The 17,539-nt window shown below is 35.7% G+C and overlaps 1 protein-coding gene and 1 long non-coding RNA gene across 4 annotated transcripts in view; one reads left to right on the top strand and one right to left on the bottom strand.

The window, feature by feature from the left end:
- LOC138987223 (uncharacterized) overlaps positions 1-17,539 on the bottom strand; it is a 41,947-nt gene that overhangs the window by 6,031 nt on the left and 18,377 nt on the right. The window lies entirely within an intron of this gene.
- SLC35A3 (solute carrier family 35 member A3) overlaps positions 1-17,539 on the top strand; it is a 47,776-nt gene that overhangs the window by 22,681 nt on the left and 7,556 nt on the right. For all 3 annotated transcript variants that reach the window (XM_005906512.3, XM_070367613.1, XM_070367612.1), the window contains exons 2-7: positions 3,549-3,753; positions 7,685-7,839; positions 7,913-8,035; positions 10,012-10,183; positions 11,119-11,237; positions 12,877-13,010. In XM_005906512.3, coding sequence (XP_005906574.1) covers positions 3,567-3,753; positions 7,685-7,839; positions 7,913-8,035; positions 10,012-10,183; positions 11,119-11,237; positions 12,877-13,010 — 890 coding nt within the window. In that variant the 5' untranslated portion in view covers positions 3,549-3,566. The remainder of the gene's footprint in view (positions 1-3,548; positions 3,754-7,684; positions 7,840-7,912; positions 8,036-10,011; positions 10,184-11,118; positions 11,238-12,876; positions 13,011-17,539) is intronic.

Here is a 17,539-nt window from a genome sequence, read left to right as displayed (position 1 = left end):
GTTGTTCCATGTCCAGTTCTAACTGTTGCTTCCTCACCTGCATATAGGTTTCTCAAGAGGCAGGTCAGGTGGTCTGGTATTCCCATCTCTTTCAGAATTTTCCACAGTTTATTGTGATCCACACAGTCAAACGCTTTGGCATAGTCAATAAGGCAGAAGTAGATGTTTTCTTGGAACTCGGTTTTTCGATAATCCAGCGGATGTTGGCAATTTGATCTCTGGTTCCTCTGCCTTTTCTAAAACTAGCTTGAACATCTGGAAGTTCACTGTTCACGTACTGCTGAAGCCTGGCATGGAGAATTTTGAGCATTACATTACTAGCCTGTGCTGCTGCTGCTGCTAAGTCGCTTCAGTCGTGTCCAACTCTGTGCAACCCCATAGATGGCAGCCCACCAGGCTCCCCCGTCCCTGGGATTCTCCAGGCAAGAACACTGGAGTGGGTTGCCATTTCCTTCTCCAATGCATGAAAGTAAAAAGTGAAAGTGAAGTCACTCAGTCATGTCCGACTCTTAGCGACCCCATGGACTGCAGCCTACCAGGCTCCTCCATCCATGGGATTTTCCAGGCAAGAGTACTGGAGTGGGGTGCCATTGCCTTCTGCGTACTGGCGTGTGAGATGAGTGCAATTGTGCGTAATTTGAGCATTCTTTGGCATTGCTTTTCTTTAGGATTGGAATGAAAACTGACCCTTTCCAGTCCTGTGGCCCCTGCAGAGTTTTAGTTGTACAGAATAAACAAAAGAGTTTCTTAACCAGATTTGAAATAATTTTGTAACATTTTCCAGGAAAATCAAATGCCTTTGCCAAATGTAGATTGCTGGCAACTTATTCTCCTTTTATACAGAGATAAAAGGCCACCAGGAAGTCTTTTGAAATTTTACAGTAGCATGTAATGGGATCTAGAGAACTTGATATTTGACTTCATAACTGCTATTTCCAATTAGTAGTTATAAGGCCTTGAAGAAGTCATCTAACTTCTCTGTTCACTGTTTTCTTTATTGTAAGAGGAATATATTGTACTGGATGATTTCTAAAACATTTTCCACCTCTAAAATGCTACAGTTTTATTTCACATTAGGCTTCTTTTGCTCACACAGATCTATAAGAATGAGATAGATGGGTGATAAAGTGGTTGTACCACTTTACATTCCCACTAGCAAAATTGAGAGTTCTTTTCACTTTAAACCCTCTTCAACACTTGGTAGCATCAGTTTTTAAGATTTCATCTGTTCTCGTAGGTATATAATGTTATCTCATTGTGGATTTAATTTGTATTTCTCTAATGACTGTGATATTGAACATTTTTTCGTGGGCATATTAGCCATTTTTTCTTTTGTTGGTGAAATGTTTATCAAATCTTTTGTCCATTTTCATTTGGGTAATTTTTTTCTACTCATTGTGTTATAAGAGTTCTATATACATTCTAGATACAAGGCCATGGTCAGATTTTTGTATTGAGAATATTTTCCCCCATGATGTGGTTTGCCTTTCATTATTTTTACAGTATCTTCAGAAGAGCAGATTTAAACTTTGACAATGTCCACTTTTTCCATATTTCTCTTTTGTGGTTTGTGCGTTTTGTAAGAAATGTGGATATGATTTTCTCCTATGTTTTTACCCTGAATATTTATATTTTTAGCTTTTATAACAGCTCTATTTCTAGTTAATATTTGGCACGAGGCAGATAAATAGTGGTTCGTTTAAAAAATTACAGATAGCTCATTGTTTCAGAATTATTTGTTAAAAAGACTATGCTTTCTTTTTGGTACCTTTGTCAAAATTATTTGACCAAATATGTATGGGTCTTGTTCTGGAATTCATTCTGTTCCATTGATCTATTCTTCTGTCCTTATGTTAATAACAGTCTATTTCTAGAGCTTTATAGTGAGTCTGGAATTTCAGTAGTTTAACCCCTTCCAGTTTATTTTTCCTTTTCAAAATCCTTTTGGTTGTCCAGGTCCTTTGTATTTTCCTATAAATTTTCAAATCAGTTTGTTAGTTTCTACCAAAAAAAAAAACCGCTTCAGGGATTCTTTTTTTTTTTTTTTTTTTGAGATTGAATCTTTAGATGAATTTGAAGCAAAGATGTGGCTTGGGGCAGAGAGGCAGTTGACTGACCATGCACACTACATTAAGTCCTTCCTTGAAGGAGGATCTTAGTGGGTCATCTCCAAGTCTACAGGGTTTTAGTGACTGATGGTGTTATTCAGATCTTCTGTATTCTTACTGGGTTGTATGTGTGTGTGTGTGTGTGTGTGTGTGTATTCTATCAATTACTGAGAAAGGTGGGTTAAAATCCCACATTCTGACTGTAGATTTACCTGTTCTTCCTTTTAGTTCTGTCAGCTTTATGTATTTAAAGCTATGTTAGCACATGTACATTTATAATATCTTCTTGATGTGTTGACTCTTTTATCATTATGAAGTATCCTTTAATTCTAAAAATAATTCTTATGTAATCTGTTTTGCCTGATACTAATCTAACTCCTCCAACTTTCTCATAGCTATTTTTATCATGGCTTATCTTTTTCCATTCCTTTTACTTTTTAACATGTTTGTATGTTCATATTTAAAGTGAGTCTCTTAGAGTTAATATTAAATTACTTTAGGAAAAATATTGGAGCTTTGCTTCTTTTATTTTTGGGGGACACTGGATGAAGTGTACATGAGAACTTCTGTACTATTTTTTTCAATGATGTAGATATAAAATTATTTCAAGAATGTTTAAAATTGCTTGTTGGTGGTACGTTTTTGTAGTGACGGCTTTAAAATTCTTGACTGATAATTCCAACATCTGTACTAACTATGTGTTGTTGCCTGTTGATTGTCCTTATTTATCCTAGTTGAGATTTTTTTGTCTTTGAGTATGATGAGTACACTCATTTTGGATTGTATCCTGGGCATTTAGAGCGTTATGAGACTTTGGTTCCTACTTAAATAGACACTGGAGAGGGAGGGATGGGTCTGCACCTTCAATGCCATTCACCTTGTATAGGGCAGGAGTGGTTGGCAGAGCTCTGCCCCCATGATCTGTTTGGCTACAGTGTCTGGTGGGGGTGGGAGGGCCACCAACTCTGTTGTCATTTGTGCACGTTAGGGATGGTCATCAAAGCTCTGCTCACAGATTACACAGCACTCAGTTGGGGAGGTCGCATCCTGTAGGACTGCTGTCTTCCCAGTCCTCGGTTGGAGACGGTGGGCTTTTTCTTACGGCGTTTTTCTTATTGACCTACATCTGTTGGTGGTTCCAGGTTGTGAACTGCTATAGCACCCAGGGTGAGATACATGAGTGGCAAAAATCTCCAGGGAATTCACTGCTACATTTCTCAAGATCTGCAGTCTCTAGCCAGTTTGTCTTATTTTTTCACCTTTTCAGAGTCTCCTTATAGTTGCTTTGTCTTTGGTCCAAGATTTATAGTTGTAACTAGCAGGAAAAATAGGGTGGAATGCACTTTATCTTCTTTGGAATGAGACATCTCTTACTGATTTTTAATGTTTCTAATTTCTATGTTTTCTAACTTTATTTGCCCTGTGTATTTTGTTTTTCAGGCAAATGAAGATAAAACAATGTCAGCCAACCTAAAATACCTTTCTTTAGGAATTTTGGTCTTTCAGACTACCAGTTTGGTTCTGACGATGCGTTATTCTAGGACATTAAAAGAAGAGGGGCCTCGTTATCTGTCATCTACAGCTGTGGTTGTTGCTGAACTTTTGAAGATAATGGCCTGCATTTTATTAGTCTACAAAGATAGCAGTAGGTATCTAGGGTTTTTTGGTTTTTTTTTAAGTCACTGAAGTTTATTTAATTGTTTTGGAGTTATTCATATATATATATGTGTATGTATATACACACACACACACACACACATACATACATACATACATAGACACACACACACACACACACACACACATATATAAGACTTCCCTATTGGCTCAGCAGTAAAGAATCCGCCTGCAACACAGGACCCACAAAACACTCGGGTTCGATCCTTGGGTCAGGAAGATCCCCTGGAGTAGGAAGTGGCAACCCACTCCAGTATTCTTGTCTGGAGAATCCCATGGACAGAAGAGCCTGGCGGGCTACGGTACATGGGGTCACAAAAAGTTGGACATGACTGAAGCGACTTAACACACACAGTCCACACATACATACATACATATATATATATAGGTACGCGTATGTATATGATATATATATATATATAGGTGACTACACATTGGAACACTATTGCATTAAGAACATTTCAATTTTCATTTTATTAAGATAGTTTTAGTCTAGTAATAAAAGTATCTTATTCTAATCTATATTGTGATTTTATGTCCTGATTAATGCTATAAATATGAAGCATAGTTTCTTACATTTACAATAATTTTGAGAATAAGAATAATTTAGAGGAGTCATAATTTTTTACTAAAGTCTAAGCTTTTTTATTTTATTTGCTGCATGATTAGTTCAGCCATGACTAATTTTATATACACACACACACACACACACACACACACATACACATATTGTAACATGTCTTAGAATTTATTTCTTTTTATGGCTAAATAGTATTCCATTGTATGTATATGTGTGTATATATATATACATTGGAGGTCCCCAACTTAATGATGGTTCGACTTAATGATTTTTTTGACTTTGTGCTGTGCTCAGTCACTCACTGATGTCTGACTCTTTGCGACCCCATGAACTCTAGCCCACCAGGCTCCTCTGTCCATGGGATTTTCCAGGCATGAATACTGGAGTGGGTTGCCATTTCCTATGATGGCATTAAAGTGATATGCATTAAGCAGAAACCATACTTTGAATTTTGATCTTGTTCTGGGCTAGTGATACGATACTCTCAGGGTGCTGGGCAGCCACAGCAACCTGCAGCTCCCAGTCAGACACGCAATCTCAAGGATAAACAACCAGTTCACTTACAACCATTCTTACCCATATAACCAGTCTGTGTTTCCTTTCAGTACAGTATTCAATAAGTTACATGAGATATTCAACACTTACTATGAAATAGGCTTTGTGTTAGATGATTTTGCCCAATATTAGGATAACGTTTAAGTGTTCTGAGCACATTTAAGGTAGTCTAGGCTAAGCTATGATGTTTGGTAGGTTAAGTGTATTAAATGCATTTTTTACTTAAGATATTTTCAGCTTATAGTGGGTTTATTGGAATATAACCCATTGTAACTGAAAAAAGATCTGTGTAACATTTTATCCATTCTTGTATTGATGGACACTTGAGTTGTTCCACTCGTTGGCTATTGTAAATAATGCTGTGATAAACAATGAATAATCCTGCATTAGACACACAAGTCTCTGCTTTCATTTCTTTTGAATATATACTTCAGGATAGAATGGCTGAGTCATATGGTAATTCTGTTTAACATTTTGAGGAACAGTGAGACTTTTCCACAACAGCTGCACCATTTTAGATCCCTACCAGCAATGTATAAGAATTCCAATTTCTCCATATCCTCACTAGCACTTATTATTTTCCATTTTTTAAAAATTACAGCCATTCTAGTAGGTGTGAAGTAGTATCCCATTGTTGTTTTGATTTGCATTTCCCTGATGACTGATAATGTTGAGCACCTTTTCATTTGCTTATTGGCCATTTGTGTATCTTTAGAGAAATGTCTGCTTAAGTCTGTTGCCCATTTTTGAATTGGGTTGTTTGTAAATTTTGTATACTTTTGAAACTGTCATGTTGGCCATTGTACTGGAGTGTATCGATCTGGGAGAGACAAAAAGAGATTGCATTTGTATTCAGAAAATAATAAATGTTTAAAAAGATGCTCTACCTCTCTAGCAATGAGAAAAATCAAATTAAAGCCACAACACTCAATTTCACTACCCTCAGACTGCTAATAAGAAAAATGTGATAACATTAATTATTTAAAAATTTAATTTTAAGAATGCGCTAATATTTTAGATTTTTTTCTGCCAAAACTAAGAAAAAATCTTGGTAATTTTTAACTACTTACATACTTTTTTGACTATCTTAGAGTCAAGAAAGGATGAATATCTAGCAGCATTTTTAAAAGTTATTTTCATTTTAAAACAGTTTTCATAATCAAAGTTTTCAGATTTTATATTGAGAGAGAGAGTCATCTATAAAGTGTCATTATCGGTAGAGTGGTAGGGTTCCTTAGACTTTCTCCTTTCTTTGGGAGATTATGTATCTCTTAAAGTTCTTTGGACTTTTTTTGTGATTGATACTGTGGATTGGCTAGCTCAGAGTCCACTGTTAACTCCTTCCCCCCTTTCTTATCTCTAAAGTGGAGAATATAAAAGAGAAGGGTTGATTTTCCAGCTCCCTTGCAGCATGGGGTAGGCATGCAACACACAGCCCTGATCAGTGAGAGGGAAGAAGATGCCTGCTAGGCCACTGTTCCCTCCTCTTTTTCTTTGGTTGCCAAAAGGAAGAACCAGAGGTGCTCAGTCATTTGGTAACCTGTTGTAAAAATCATGTAGACAATAGATGAAAAGCATGAAATTAAAAACCTTATATAGAGAGAGAGAGAGAGAAAGAGAGAGAGAGGAAACTTAGGTCCCTGATGTCATTACTGAGCTGCTGTAGCAGCTTTGGACCTGGACTCATGGTAATGTGAGACAAATCCCTGTGGATTTGAGCCAGTGTTGGTTGAGTTTTCTGCTGTTTGAGCTAAACCCACTTCCTAACCGATACCATTTTATGATTAAAGTCTTCATAATTATTAATTGGCATGAATGACTGATAGAATGTATTATAAAATACTAGGTATTATAATGTTGCTATGATAAAGTAAGAATACTTGGTTGACAAATTAATACTATGAGATTTTTATTATCATAAATATATGTGTGTGCATATCAATTTGATTTATTTCCCAGTGAAAGATATATATTATTATAAAGACAAGGCACTTCTTAATACACTATCTTCTAAGATTTAACATTTGAAATATTAATATCATTAAAGGTATAGATTTACCTTATTTTGGAGAAGGCAATGGCACCCCACTCCAGTACTCTTGCCTGGAAAATCCCATGGATGGAGGAGCCTGGTGGGCTGTAGTCCATGGGATCGCTGGTGTTGGACACGACTGAGTGACTTCACTTTCACTTTTCACTTTCATGCATTGGAGAAGGAAGTGGCAACCCACTCCAGTGTTCTTACCAGGAGAATCCCAGGGATGGGGAAGCCTGGTGGGCTGCCGTCTATGGGGTCGCACAGAGTTGGACACAACTGAAGGAACTTAGCAGCAGCAGCAGCATACCTTATTTTATTGCAGATATTGTGTTTTTTACAAATTGAAGATTTGTGGCAACCCAGCATTGTCAAATGATAATGAGCATTTTTTAGCAATAAAGTATTTTTTAATTAAGATATGTAGATTTTCTTAGACATAATCCTATTGCACAGTTAACAGATTATCATACAGTGTGCACATAACTTTTATTTGCACTGAGAAACCAAAAAAATTCTGTACTTTATTGTGATACTCACTTTATGGCTGTGGTCTAGAACTGAACCTGCAACCTCTCTGAGGTATGTCTGTAGACCTTGAAGTATCTTAATAGGTAGCTGAATTTCCATTTTTTTTACAGGTGAAGAAAACAAGGATTTGAGAGAGAACATGGAACGGATTCAGAGTTACTTAATTACTGATTTTGTCCATTTCGTGTTTTTTCCTAGAATGTAGTCTAAGAGCACTGAATCGAATACTACATGATGAAATTCTTAATAAACCTATGGAAACGCTTAAACTTGCTATTCCATCAGGGATATATACTCTTCAGAATAATTTACTCTATGTGGCACTGTCAAATCTCGATGCAGCTACTTATCAGGTATCTAAAATACATTTCTAGTAATCCTTCTAAGAAACAGACAAACAGTAATATCAGCTGTTTTCTTTTTCAGGTCACATATCAGTTGAAAATTCTTACAACTGCACTATTTTCTGTGTCAATGCTTAGTAAAAAATTAAGTGTGTACCAGTGGCTCTCCCTAGTAATTTTGATGACAGGAGTTGCTTTTGTACAGGTAACTATTCAAGATAAGTATAACTTTCATTTTTATCACAGTTTCAGAATCTCATTTTGGAGAGTATGGTTGTTCTTTGTTGATGCAAATTAATGCTTATTCTCACAACTGTTTTTGAGGGCTTCCCCATGAGGAAGATACCACATTGGGACTATAAATGATACAAAGAAATCAAATCAAATCAAATAATCTGAGGCAAAGAAGTGAATAGTCTATTTAGGGAAGTAAGACACTTTGTAAAACAAAGCTGATTTTTACTTAGTATCGGATCATTTGAGATCAGTCACTCCCTTCCTATTGTCTGTCAGCTTCCCTGATACACTCCTTCTTGGTTCTTTTCACATCTTTCTAATGGTTCCTTAGTGGTTTCCTTCCGGGGGTCCTCTTCCCTCATATACACATTAGAGATTGGGGTTGTTGATAGGCTTATTGTTTCTCTTAAATTATGTCCTTATTTTTGGAGATTTCATTCTTTCTGGATGTTTTTATTAATTCATATGCTGATGGGTTCTTGATCTGTGTCATCAACTCTGGTTATCACCTCTAGTTTCAGATTTGTATATCTAAAAGCCCATTGGACGTCTTTGGTTGGTTGTGGGCTTCCCTGGTGGCTCAGACAGTAAAGAATCCACCTGAAATGCAGGAAACCTGGGTTGGATCCCTGGGTCAGGAAGATTCCCTGGAGAAGGGACTGGCTACCCACTCCAGTACTCTTGCCTGGAGAATTCCATGGACAGAGGAGCTTGGCAGGCTACAGTCCATGGAGTCTCAAAGAGTTGGACATGACTGAGCGACTAACAGGTTCACTTTTCACTTCAGTAGGCCTTATAAACCAAGTGTATCCAAAACTAAACTTTACCTTTCCCCCACCAAACCTGTTCTTTATTTCTATTTTTTTCCAGGCATTCTTTACCTAGCCTGAGAGTTGTCCTAGAGTCTTCCTTCAGCCTATACATCCAATCACTAAGACTTTGTGACTGTTTTCTAATACTTCTTGATTCTGTCCTTGTCTGTCTCTACTAACATTTCCCCATTTCATGACTTCTTTGTTTCTCAAGTAATCTTTTGCAGCAAATCCTAATTGATGGTTTTGTTTTGTTTTTTACCATCACCGAAAATTCAGCCTCCACTTATTCACCACTGTGGGCTATCTAAAAATAAATCTAATCATGTCAATTTCCTGCTATCCAAAGTCCTCCTTCCCTCTCCCCACAGTCAGTTTCCTTAGAGTGTGGTATGTATTGTATATTTTCAATAAATATTCCTGATATTAACTGAGTATTACTGAAATATAATTGGCATATCAAACCCATATTTTCATAGTCCTACTTAAGGTAAAGTAGTTGGTATTCAATTTTTAAAAGTGAGGTATTTTAAAAAATCAAGTAACTAATAGTTCAGGTAGGCAAAAACCATGAGAAGGATAGAGAAATAAGTGAAGTTTTAGGAATGCTGATCTACAGAATAAAGCTCAGAATGATTAGCTTGATATGGACCTTCCATAATATAGCAACCACTCTGGACTTATTTTTGCTGCTCCAATACTTCACACTCTGAATTTCTATAACCAATCTGCTTGTAGAGGCTATTTTGTGCATCTGTGCATTTATTCATTCTCTCTTTTTTATGGAGAAGAAAATGGCAACTCATTCCAGTATTCTTGCCTGGAAAATCCCATGGACAGAGCAGCCTGGCGGGCTGCAGTCCATGGGGTTGCAAAGAGTCGAACACAACTTACTGACTAAACTGCAGCAACAGCAGCTCTTTTTTTTAGGGTATTTTTAAAATTATAGATTGTAAAGGCAATATCACTATGGAAAAAAAAAATGATTCTAAGGTTTTTTCAAAAGCTCTCCTCTGTAATCCCCAGGAATGGAAATGGTTGCATTTTTACCTTAAGGTCTAAGAGTGGGCTCTAAACATGTATTTTGTAAAATATTATAGGAATTAAACTTGTGTTGTTTCTTTTTGTTCAGTGGCCCTCAGATTCTCAAGAGCTTAATTCTAAGGAACTTTCAGCTGGCTCACAATTTGTAGGCCTCATGGCAGTTCTCACAGCATGTTTTTCCAGTGGCTTTGCTGGGGTTTACTTTGAGAAAATCTTAAAAGAAACCAAACAATCAGTGTGGATAAGAAACATTCAACTTGGTAAGTTTTAAATGTTTTCTAACATTACTTTTAAAGTGATTATATTGTTATATTTAAAGATTTCTATGTATCTTTAATTAAATAAACCTTATAAAAACTGCTTGTTGTTGCAAATAAAATTTTAGAAAGAACATTTCACATCCCTTTTGGTTCCTTTTTCATCATGGAATACTTTGATTAGTTGTGACTTTATTTAGAAATTTGCTTTACCATGCACTCTTTGCATATGTTACCAGAGAATTTCCCCTAAAGAGGTGACTCCTGTAGTATAACCATTTATTTATTCATAGTTTAGGATTGCTCCAGGAAATCTTAGTTCCAGTAGTCATAAGGGATAAGTCTACCATAAGCTCTGTGGTAGAAGTAAGGGATTCAGCAGTGAACAAGACACATTTCCTTCTCTCACTGAGCTGACTTTTCCCTAATGGTGAGACTTCAGTAACAACCTTCTGATGTTGCCTGTGGCTGACTGTTTCTTTTCTGACTTTTTGGATATTACTTATCATACATCCAAAATTTCTAATTAAAAAAAAATGCCATACCACATACCTGAGTTATTATATCTGCATATATGAATGTGAATATATGAAAATGTAGATCTAGCAATAGGAAGATACAATGAAATATACAAAAGTGCACATTTTACAAATATTTGAATGGGGTATCCATACAGTCCTGTAATGTATACACTCTATTTTTTCAGTGCCCCAAAGCTGGTAATCTGTTCTGTTTTACATTCCCATGTCTTTTTCTTAGTCATAATATAGTACTAAGTATATTTTTTCTAAGTTTATATAATTATACCACTAAAAAAACTTCTAATCAAATTTTATCAAAATGGAAAAGTTTAAAATTATTGGTAATGTTAATGGAAAAATCTCTCTCCTGACAAACCAAAGGACATATAACATAGACTTTACTTTTTTTTTTTTAAGGTTTCTTTGGGAGTATATTTGGATTAATGGGTGTATATGTTTATGATGGAGAACTGGTATCAAAGAATGGGTTTTTTCAGGGATATAACCGACTGACCTGGATAGTTGTTGTTCTTCAGGTAAAGCATTTAAATTCTTGTATTTATGCTAATAAATTTTATTTTAACATAGAAAATCAAAATAGCTATGATGTACTGATAGGAGGAAAAAGGGCTTCTCCTGTTAGTACTCTCATTATATCTAGTTTATTCAGGGAAGTTAAAATAGGACTGATCTAAATGCCGTAATGTAAACTTTATGGTATTTAAATTTAACATAATGAAAATGCAAGATTAAGAATAATAAAAGAGTTAAAGCTGAGGACGAATATAACTTTTAATTTTTCTACAGTTCTAATCATTTCACAGGAAGTCTAAAGTCAGTTCATTCAAGCTCAAGAAGATCTAGATATTTAAATCTGTAACAGTTTAAAAGTTTAATATTCATTACATATTGGAGTATCCCTATCAAATAACCTCAGTTTATAACTTGAAATTATTCAAGGGTTGAGTAATTTCATCTTCAAAAAATACTTAAGTACTCTGGAGGAAACAAAAATGAAGATACAAGTCTCTGCCTTCACAGCCTTTCTCTAGAGATATTTGAAGCTGAAAGTCCCTTAGGGAAGATGGGTGAGAAGGTAGCAAAGGATAAGTGTGTTTTGAAAGCAGGAAGGATACTTCTATTTTTAAGATAAGAGAAAAGGAGATAGGGATAAGTGAAAATTCAGAGAAAATTTGAGAAAGATTTTATGATGGCTTTTATCCTGTTGAGGAGGAAAGCCCTCTTTCCTTAAGAAGGGACTACAGACTTGAGAAGAATTTAAAAGGTTTGGTACAGCTGGTATGAGGGAGAAAATAGAAGAATGAGAGCACTGCCAAGAAATAACAGGACTCAAACATCTATTTATAGTGAGCTCATTGGCATAATTTGTGACTTTCTCTCTTAAAGCTTTTACCATTTGAAGAGGTGCAATGAAAGTGGGTAACTCAGATTTGGGAGTTGATACGTAGAGTTTGGTGAAATGAAATGAGTCATGTCTGACTCTTTGCGACTCCATGGACTGTAGCCCACCAGGCTCCTCTGTCCATGGAATTCTCCAGGCAAGAGTACTAGAGTGGGTTGCCATTCCCTTCTCCAGGGTTTGGTAGAAAACAAAACTATGAGATATGGTAAAACCATTATTTAAGTAGCTACAATTTGGAATTTGAGAGGGATTTGGCAGAAAGTTCTTTCTATACTCTTAAAGAGAATGATTAAAGTGCTTCAGGAAGAGTACTCTGACAGCAATTTGAAAGGTAGATTAGAATGGGAAGAAACTTGAGGAAGAAAGCCAAGTTAGGCAATTAAAAGGCTAGTAAAATATCAAGTTACATTTTATTTTTAATCAAAAATAATATTTCACTAATCAGAGTATTCAATCTTCCCACATTTGTCTGAAGAATTGATGTTTAATTACTAAATTGGATAAGGATAGATATTTTATTCATAATATGGTCAAACTCCATTATAACAAACTGCAGATTCTTCTGGTAGTTATTTTATCCGATACCTTTTGAAATAGAGAGTCTATTGAACAAAACCTAGATGCTCATATGTTACAAAATGTTTAATAAAAATCACTTATTTAATGGAATCAGATTATAGGACAAAAAAGTATTTTGAAAAGCAGTTTTATATGTGTCTATTTTTAAAAATAATCTTTTAAAACTTCTGCAGGCACTGGGAGGCCTTGTAATAGCTGCTGTTATTAAGTATGCGGATAACATTTTGAAAGGATTTGCAACCTCTTTGTCCATAATATTATCAACACTAATATCTTATTTTTGGCTACAAGATTTTGTACCAACCAGGTAGTGTATTCTTTTCTATTTCTTTAGATCTTATTTAGAAAAATGAGTCTTTCATATGATCTGATCTGAAAAATTTTGTTCTATTACAGCTTTTAAAGAAATGTAGTAAGATTCATTTAACTCCCTTTTTAAAAGGGTTTCAAATTAAATGCATGAAAGTCTAACACTAGACAGTTTTTTACACAGTTTGGCTGGCCAGAATTTCCCCAGTAGATCTGAATGGTGGTCTTTCCCCCAAAGTTAAAAGTCATATTTTTAAAAATTATTAAGTCATATAAAGTCATTTTAAGAATTTATATAGCTTAAGCCAGGAAAGGAGGTGACATTCTTGAAGAAGATAATTTGTTTATAAGATAATTTGAGTCACCTTTGAAAAGGTGGCTCATGAGAAAGTTCTTTAGGGAGAAAAATAGTCTAGAGAATTGCAAAAAGAATGATGGGTGAAGCAGGAGACCCAGGACTGTGCAGTGTCATGGATACCAAGAGAGAAGACAGAGTGAGGATTAATAAAGTATAACATATAACATAAAGTTATATTTGGTCTACAATTATTAACTTGTAATCCCAGGGTACTGAGATTATATTTTAATGGATTCTAGGATACCATCCTTAGTTTCCTATAATTTCACTCCCTCTTCATCTTCTTATTTTCTAAACTTTGGAATACTGTCTTCATTTGTCTTTGGGCTTATATCTGCTCTCACTTCCTTGGTGATCTTTATTCTCATGAATTTAAATACTGTTTATAGGCTAATAACTTCAAATTTAAATTTGAACTCCAGGCCTTTATATATAATTGTCCATTTGTCTATTTTCTCTTCGGTGTCTACTAGATAACTCATTCCCCATCTCTGTCAGGGTTCTCAATTTGTTGTACATACCTTCATTCTTTCAATTGCTTAGGCCTTTTAACTTAGGAACACAATTTATCCTTCTTTGAAGGCAGAGTCTATAGATATGGACATAGATAGTTTTATAAGAGAAAGTTAAAATGTGAAAATTTTTTATTTTCTCAGTGAAGTCATCCTTCTCTTTACTCTCCTCTCACATGTCATTCTAACACAGAGACAAATCCTATTAACGCTTCCTTTTTTATATTGCCAGAGTCTGACTGTTTCTTACAACCTCTAATGCTATCACCATGATCCAAGTCACCCTCATTTATCATCTAGATTAAGGAAATAGGCTCCTGACTTGCCTCCTTGCTTCTTCACCTATGTCTCTGAATTTTCCCCATTCAGTAACCAGAATGATTATTTTCAAAATCAGTGTACTCAGGAACCTTCTGATTGCTTCCCATGTCACTCAAAAGTTGTCACCATCAGTGGCCTCTTTGGTTTGGCTTTTATCTATCTTTGTATCCTCATCTGACATTACTTACCTCTTGTTTGCCTTTTTTTTTTTTTTTTAACCTTTTTGCTATGGGCTCTGATTTGCCCTTTATTCTTCTTGGAATACTCATCCCCTACATATTCACATGGCATACTCCCTCATGTCTTCAGATCTTAGCTCCAACATCCCTTTATCAAGAGATGTCTCTAAAAAAAGAGCAACCCGTCTTTCAACATTCTTTCCTTCTGTCTTCCAAAGTCTTATCACCATCTGATAAGTAAGCAAGGCCAGAACTTGGCATATAATAGATACTCTGATTGTTGAATGAATGTTTAAGATCTTAAAATTTTAAGAGTTAGTAAAATTCGTTTGTGTTAGTAAGAGTAACATAGGATTATGGGTGGAATATGGTAGTAGAAAAATGTAATATGCTTGTTATATTTTTATGTTGAACATTTATCGTTTGGTTCTTCTCTAGAAACTTGAACAGTAGGACTGGGACGTGTGTGTTGAAATCTGTAATTTTTCTGAGGCATGAATTTAAAAGTGTTGCTGTTTTTAGCTTGGTTTGGAAATGAATTACTAGTGAGACTAATAATTAGCACCTCTATCTTAACGATGTTTTATTCCCTACCTAAACTACCTAAGGGCTTCCCAGGTGGCTCAGCGATAAAGAATCTGCCTGCAATGTAGGAGACATGGATTCAGTCCCTGGGTCGGAAGATCCCATGGAGAAGGAAATGGCAGCTCTCTCCAGTATTCTTGCCTGGGAAATCCCTTAGATAGAGGACCCTAAGGGCTACAGTCCATGCATGGGGTCTAAAAAGAGACAGACATGACTTAGTGACTAAATACAACATTAAATTCCCTACCTATTAAATGGGGGAAATTACATGCTTTAATATTATTTGAGAATGTTTAGTACTTGTAGATTTTAAGGGTAACTTAAAAAGGCATACCTTAAAAAAAATTAAAACCTCATATAAGGCCAAGGTGATAACTTTAAATCTTTGAATCATGCAGGGAATAAAATAAGTAAATGAACAAGTAAACAAGCAGAGGAACAAAAGAGTTTTTTTAGTAAGGTGCTTACTTGTATGTGTAAATCCGTGTTTCTGAGGGAGCATGTAGAGTATGTTGGGATGAAGATAAAAGGAGAAAAGACAATGATACTGTTGTTTTGAGAATATGCATAGGACACCAAGTTAGATGGAGGAGACAGGTTATTTTTCCTAAAATAGATAGCTAAGCCTTCCATCTTTATGTATTTTTACTTTTGTGGAAAACTTCCATTATCTAATAAATGCAAAGATCTATATTCTGAATGTAATAATATATTTTCCTTTGTTATCCCCATTTCACCTACTGAAACAGTTTTTTGGTTTCTCAGTACTACCCTTGAGCCCTGTACCTGCCTTTCTGATTGTTCCTTTGGTAACCTGTCAGTTCTCACTCACTTTCTTATCCATCTTATCAACTGTCATGTCTTAACCTGTCCTCTCTATGAAGAAGTCCCAACTTCACCTTAACTCTAAATTCCTATTTTCAGCTGGCTGCTGGACATCTCTACTGATATCATATCACCAGTATTCCCTTTCCTGTTTTTAGGTGCTCATTTTTTGCTTATTGGTGTTACCATCCTTATATTTAGACTTGCTTATTCTTTTATTTGGAGAAGGCAATGGCACCCCACTCCAGTACTTTTGCCTAGAAAATCCCATGGACGGAGGAGCCTGGTAGGCTGCAGTCCATGGGGTCGCTAGAGTTGAACACAATTGAACGACTTCACTTTCACTTTTCACTTTCATGCATTGGAGAAGGAAATGGCAACCCACTCCAGTGTTCTTGCCTGGAGAATCCCAGGGACAGGGAAGCCTGGTGGGCTGCGGTCTATGAGGTAGCACAGAGTCAGACACGACTGAAGCGACTTAGCAGCAGCAGCATTCTTTTATCAAAAATTTATTGTTTCCACTATGTGTCTGTCAGTGTACTAGAAGATCCTAGAGAAATAGGAATGCATGAATAAGATATGATTTTCTATCTTCAAGGAGGTCTCAGTGATCGGAGAAACAGAATAAATTATAACTATGATCAATGCAGCAATGGAAGTACATATACAATCCATTAGAAAGAGGGGGTGCAAATCCTTTAAGTATGAAATTCTGGCAGCTTCTTCCTTAAAATTTTTTTCTCTCAGAACCATCTAAAAATAGCTGGATTGGGAAAGCAGGGGTTTCCTGATAGTAATAGATATTCTAGTAGATCCTGTTAGAGATATCATAGAATGGATTCCTAGAAAGTGGATCAGACAACTTTCCAACTGAGCATGTGATTTTATACAATTCCAGGTTTCTGGAAAGCTAGGAAAAGCTCATTATGATTGACCAAGAAAGTGCTCAGTCAGAGTCTAAGTAGTTAACCAAATATTCCTGTGGTAGTAATTTTCTTTAGGATACATTGTAGGAAGTATTATGTTCTCTTAATTGTCTACATATACCTGTATTCAAGGCTTTTGAAAAGTTGCCCATCTGCAACAAGTCAACACTAGACGTATCATAACAGGTAGTGACTAAGCTCCCTATATAAGCTAGGTTCTTAGAATATAATGATGAGTGAGGAACACATGGTTGAACAGAGGAGCAGAATGTAAATATCATATTATTTACTATAGTGTGATAAAGTGTCACCATAGAGTAACTTTGCTTGGGGAAGTTAGTCTTAGAGACTTTAGACCTGAGTTGTTATCAATAAGCAGTTTTCTTGGGAGGGACATTGCAGGCAGAGGAATAACATCTACAAAGACAGTGTCCCGAAAGGCATGTTGTGTTCCCTGGAGGGGGTTGGGTGGAGTGTGGGAGATAAGACTGCAAGGACTGTATTATGAAGGGCCTTTAAATCATAACTGTTAATAAAACTTTAAAAACAAGACTAATTCATATCCCTGTAACAGCACTTCAAAGAATATACACGTTAAAAGTTAAGATTGATATTCTAGTTTATATTCAGTTTAAGTTCCAGTACCAGTTTCTATTCATTTCTAGTTTATAATAAGGTATATTATATATATGTGGATAGATGAAGAAAAAAACAAGTCTTCTTGCACTTAATCTAATTTCCTTTTTTAAAGCATCCTATAAAAACTGATCTTCCCTGTAGCTCAGATAGTAAAGAATCTGCTTGCAATGCAGGAGACCCGG

Source organism: Bos mutus, chromosome 3, assembly GCF_027580195.1.
Source record: "Bos mutus isolate GX-2022 chromosome 3, NWIPB_WYAK_1.1, whole genome shotgun sequence".
NCBI classification, from domain to species: domain Eukaryota; kingdom Metazoa; phylum Chordata; class Mammalia; order Artiodactyla; family Bovidae; genus Bos; species Bos mutus.
Note: the sequence above shows the minus strand (reverse complement) of the source record. Positions and strands in the feature narration are given on the sequence as shown.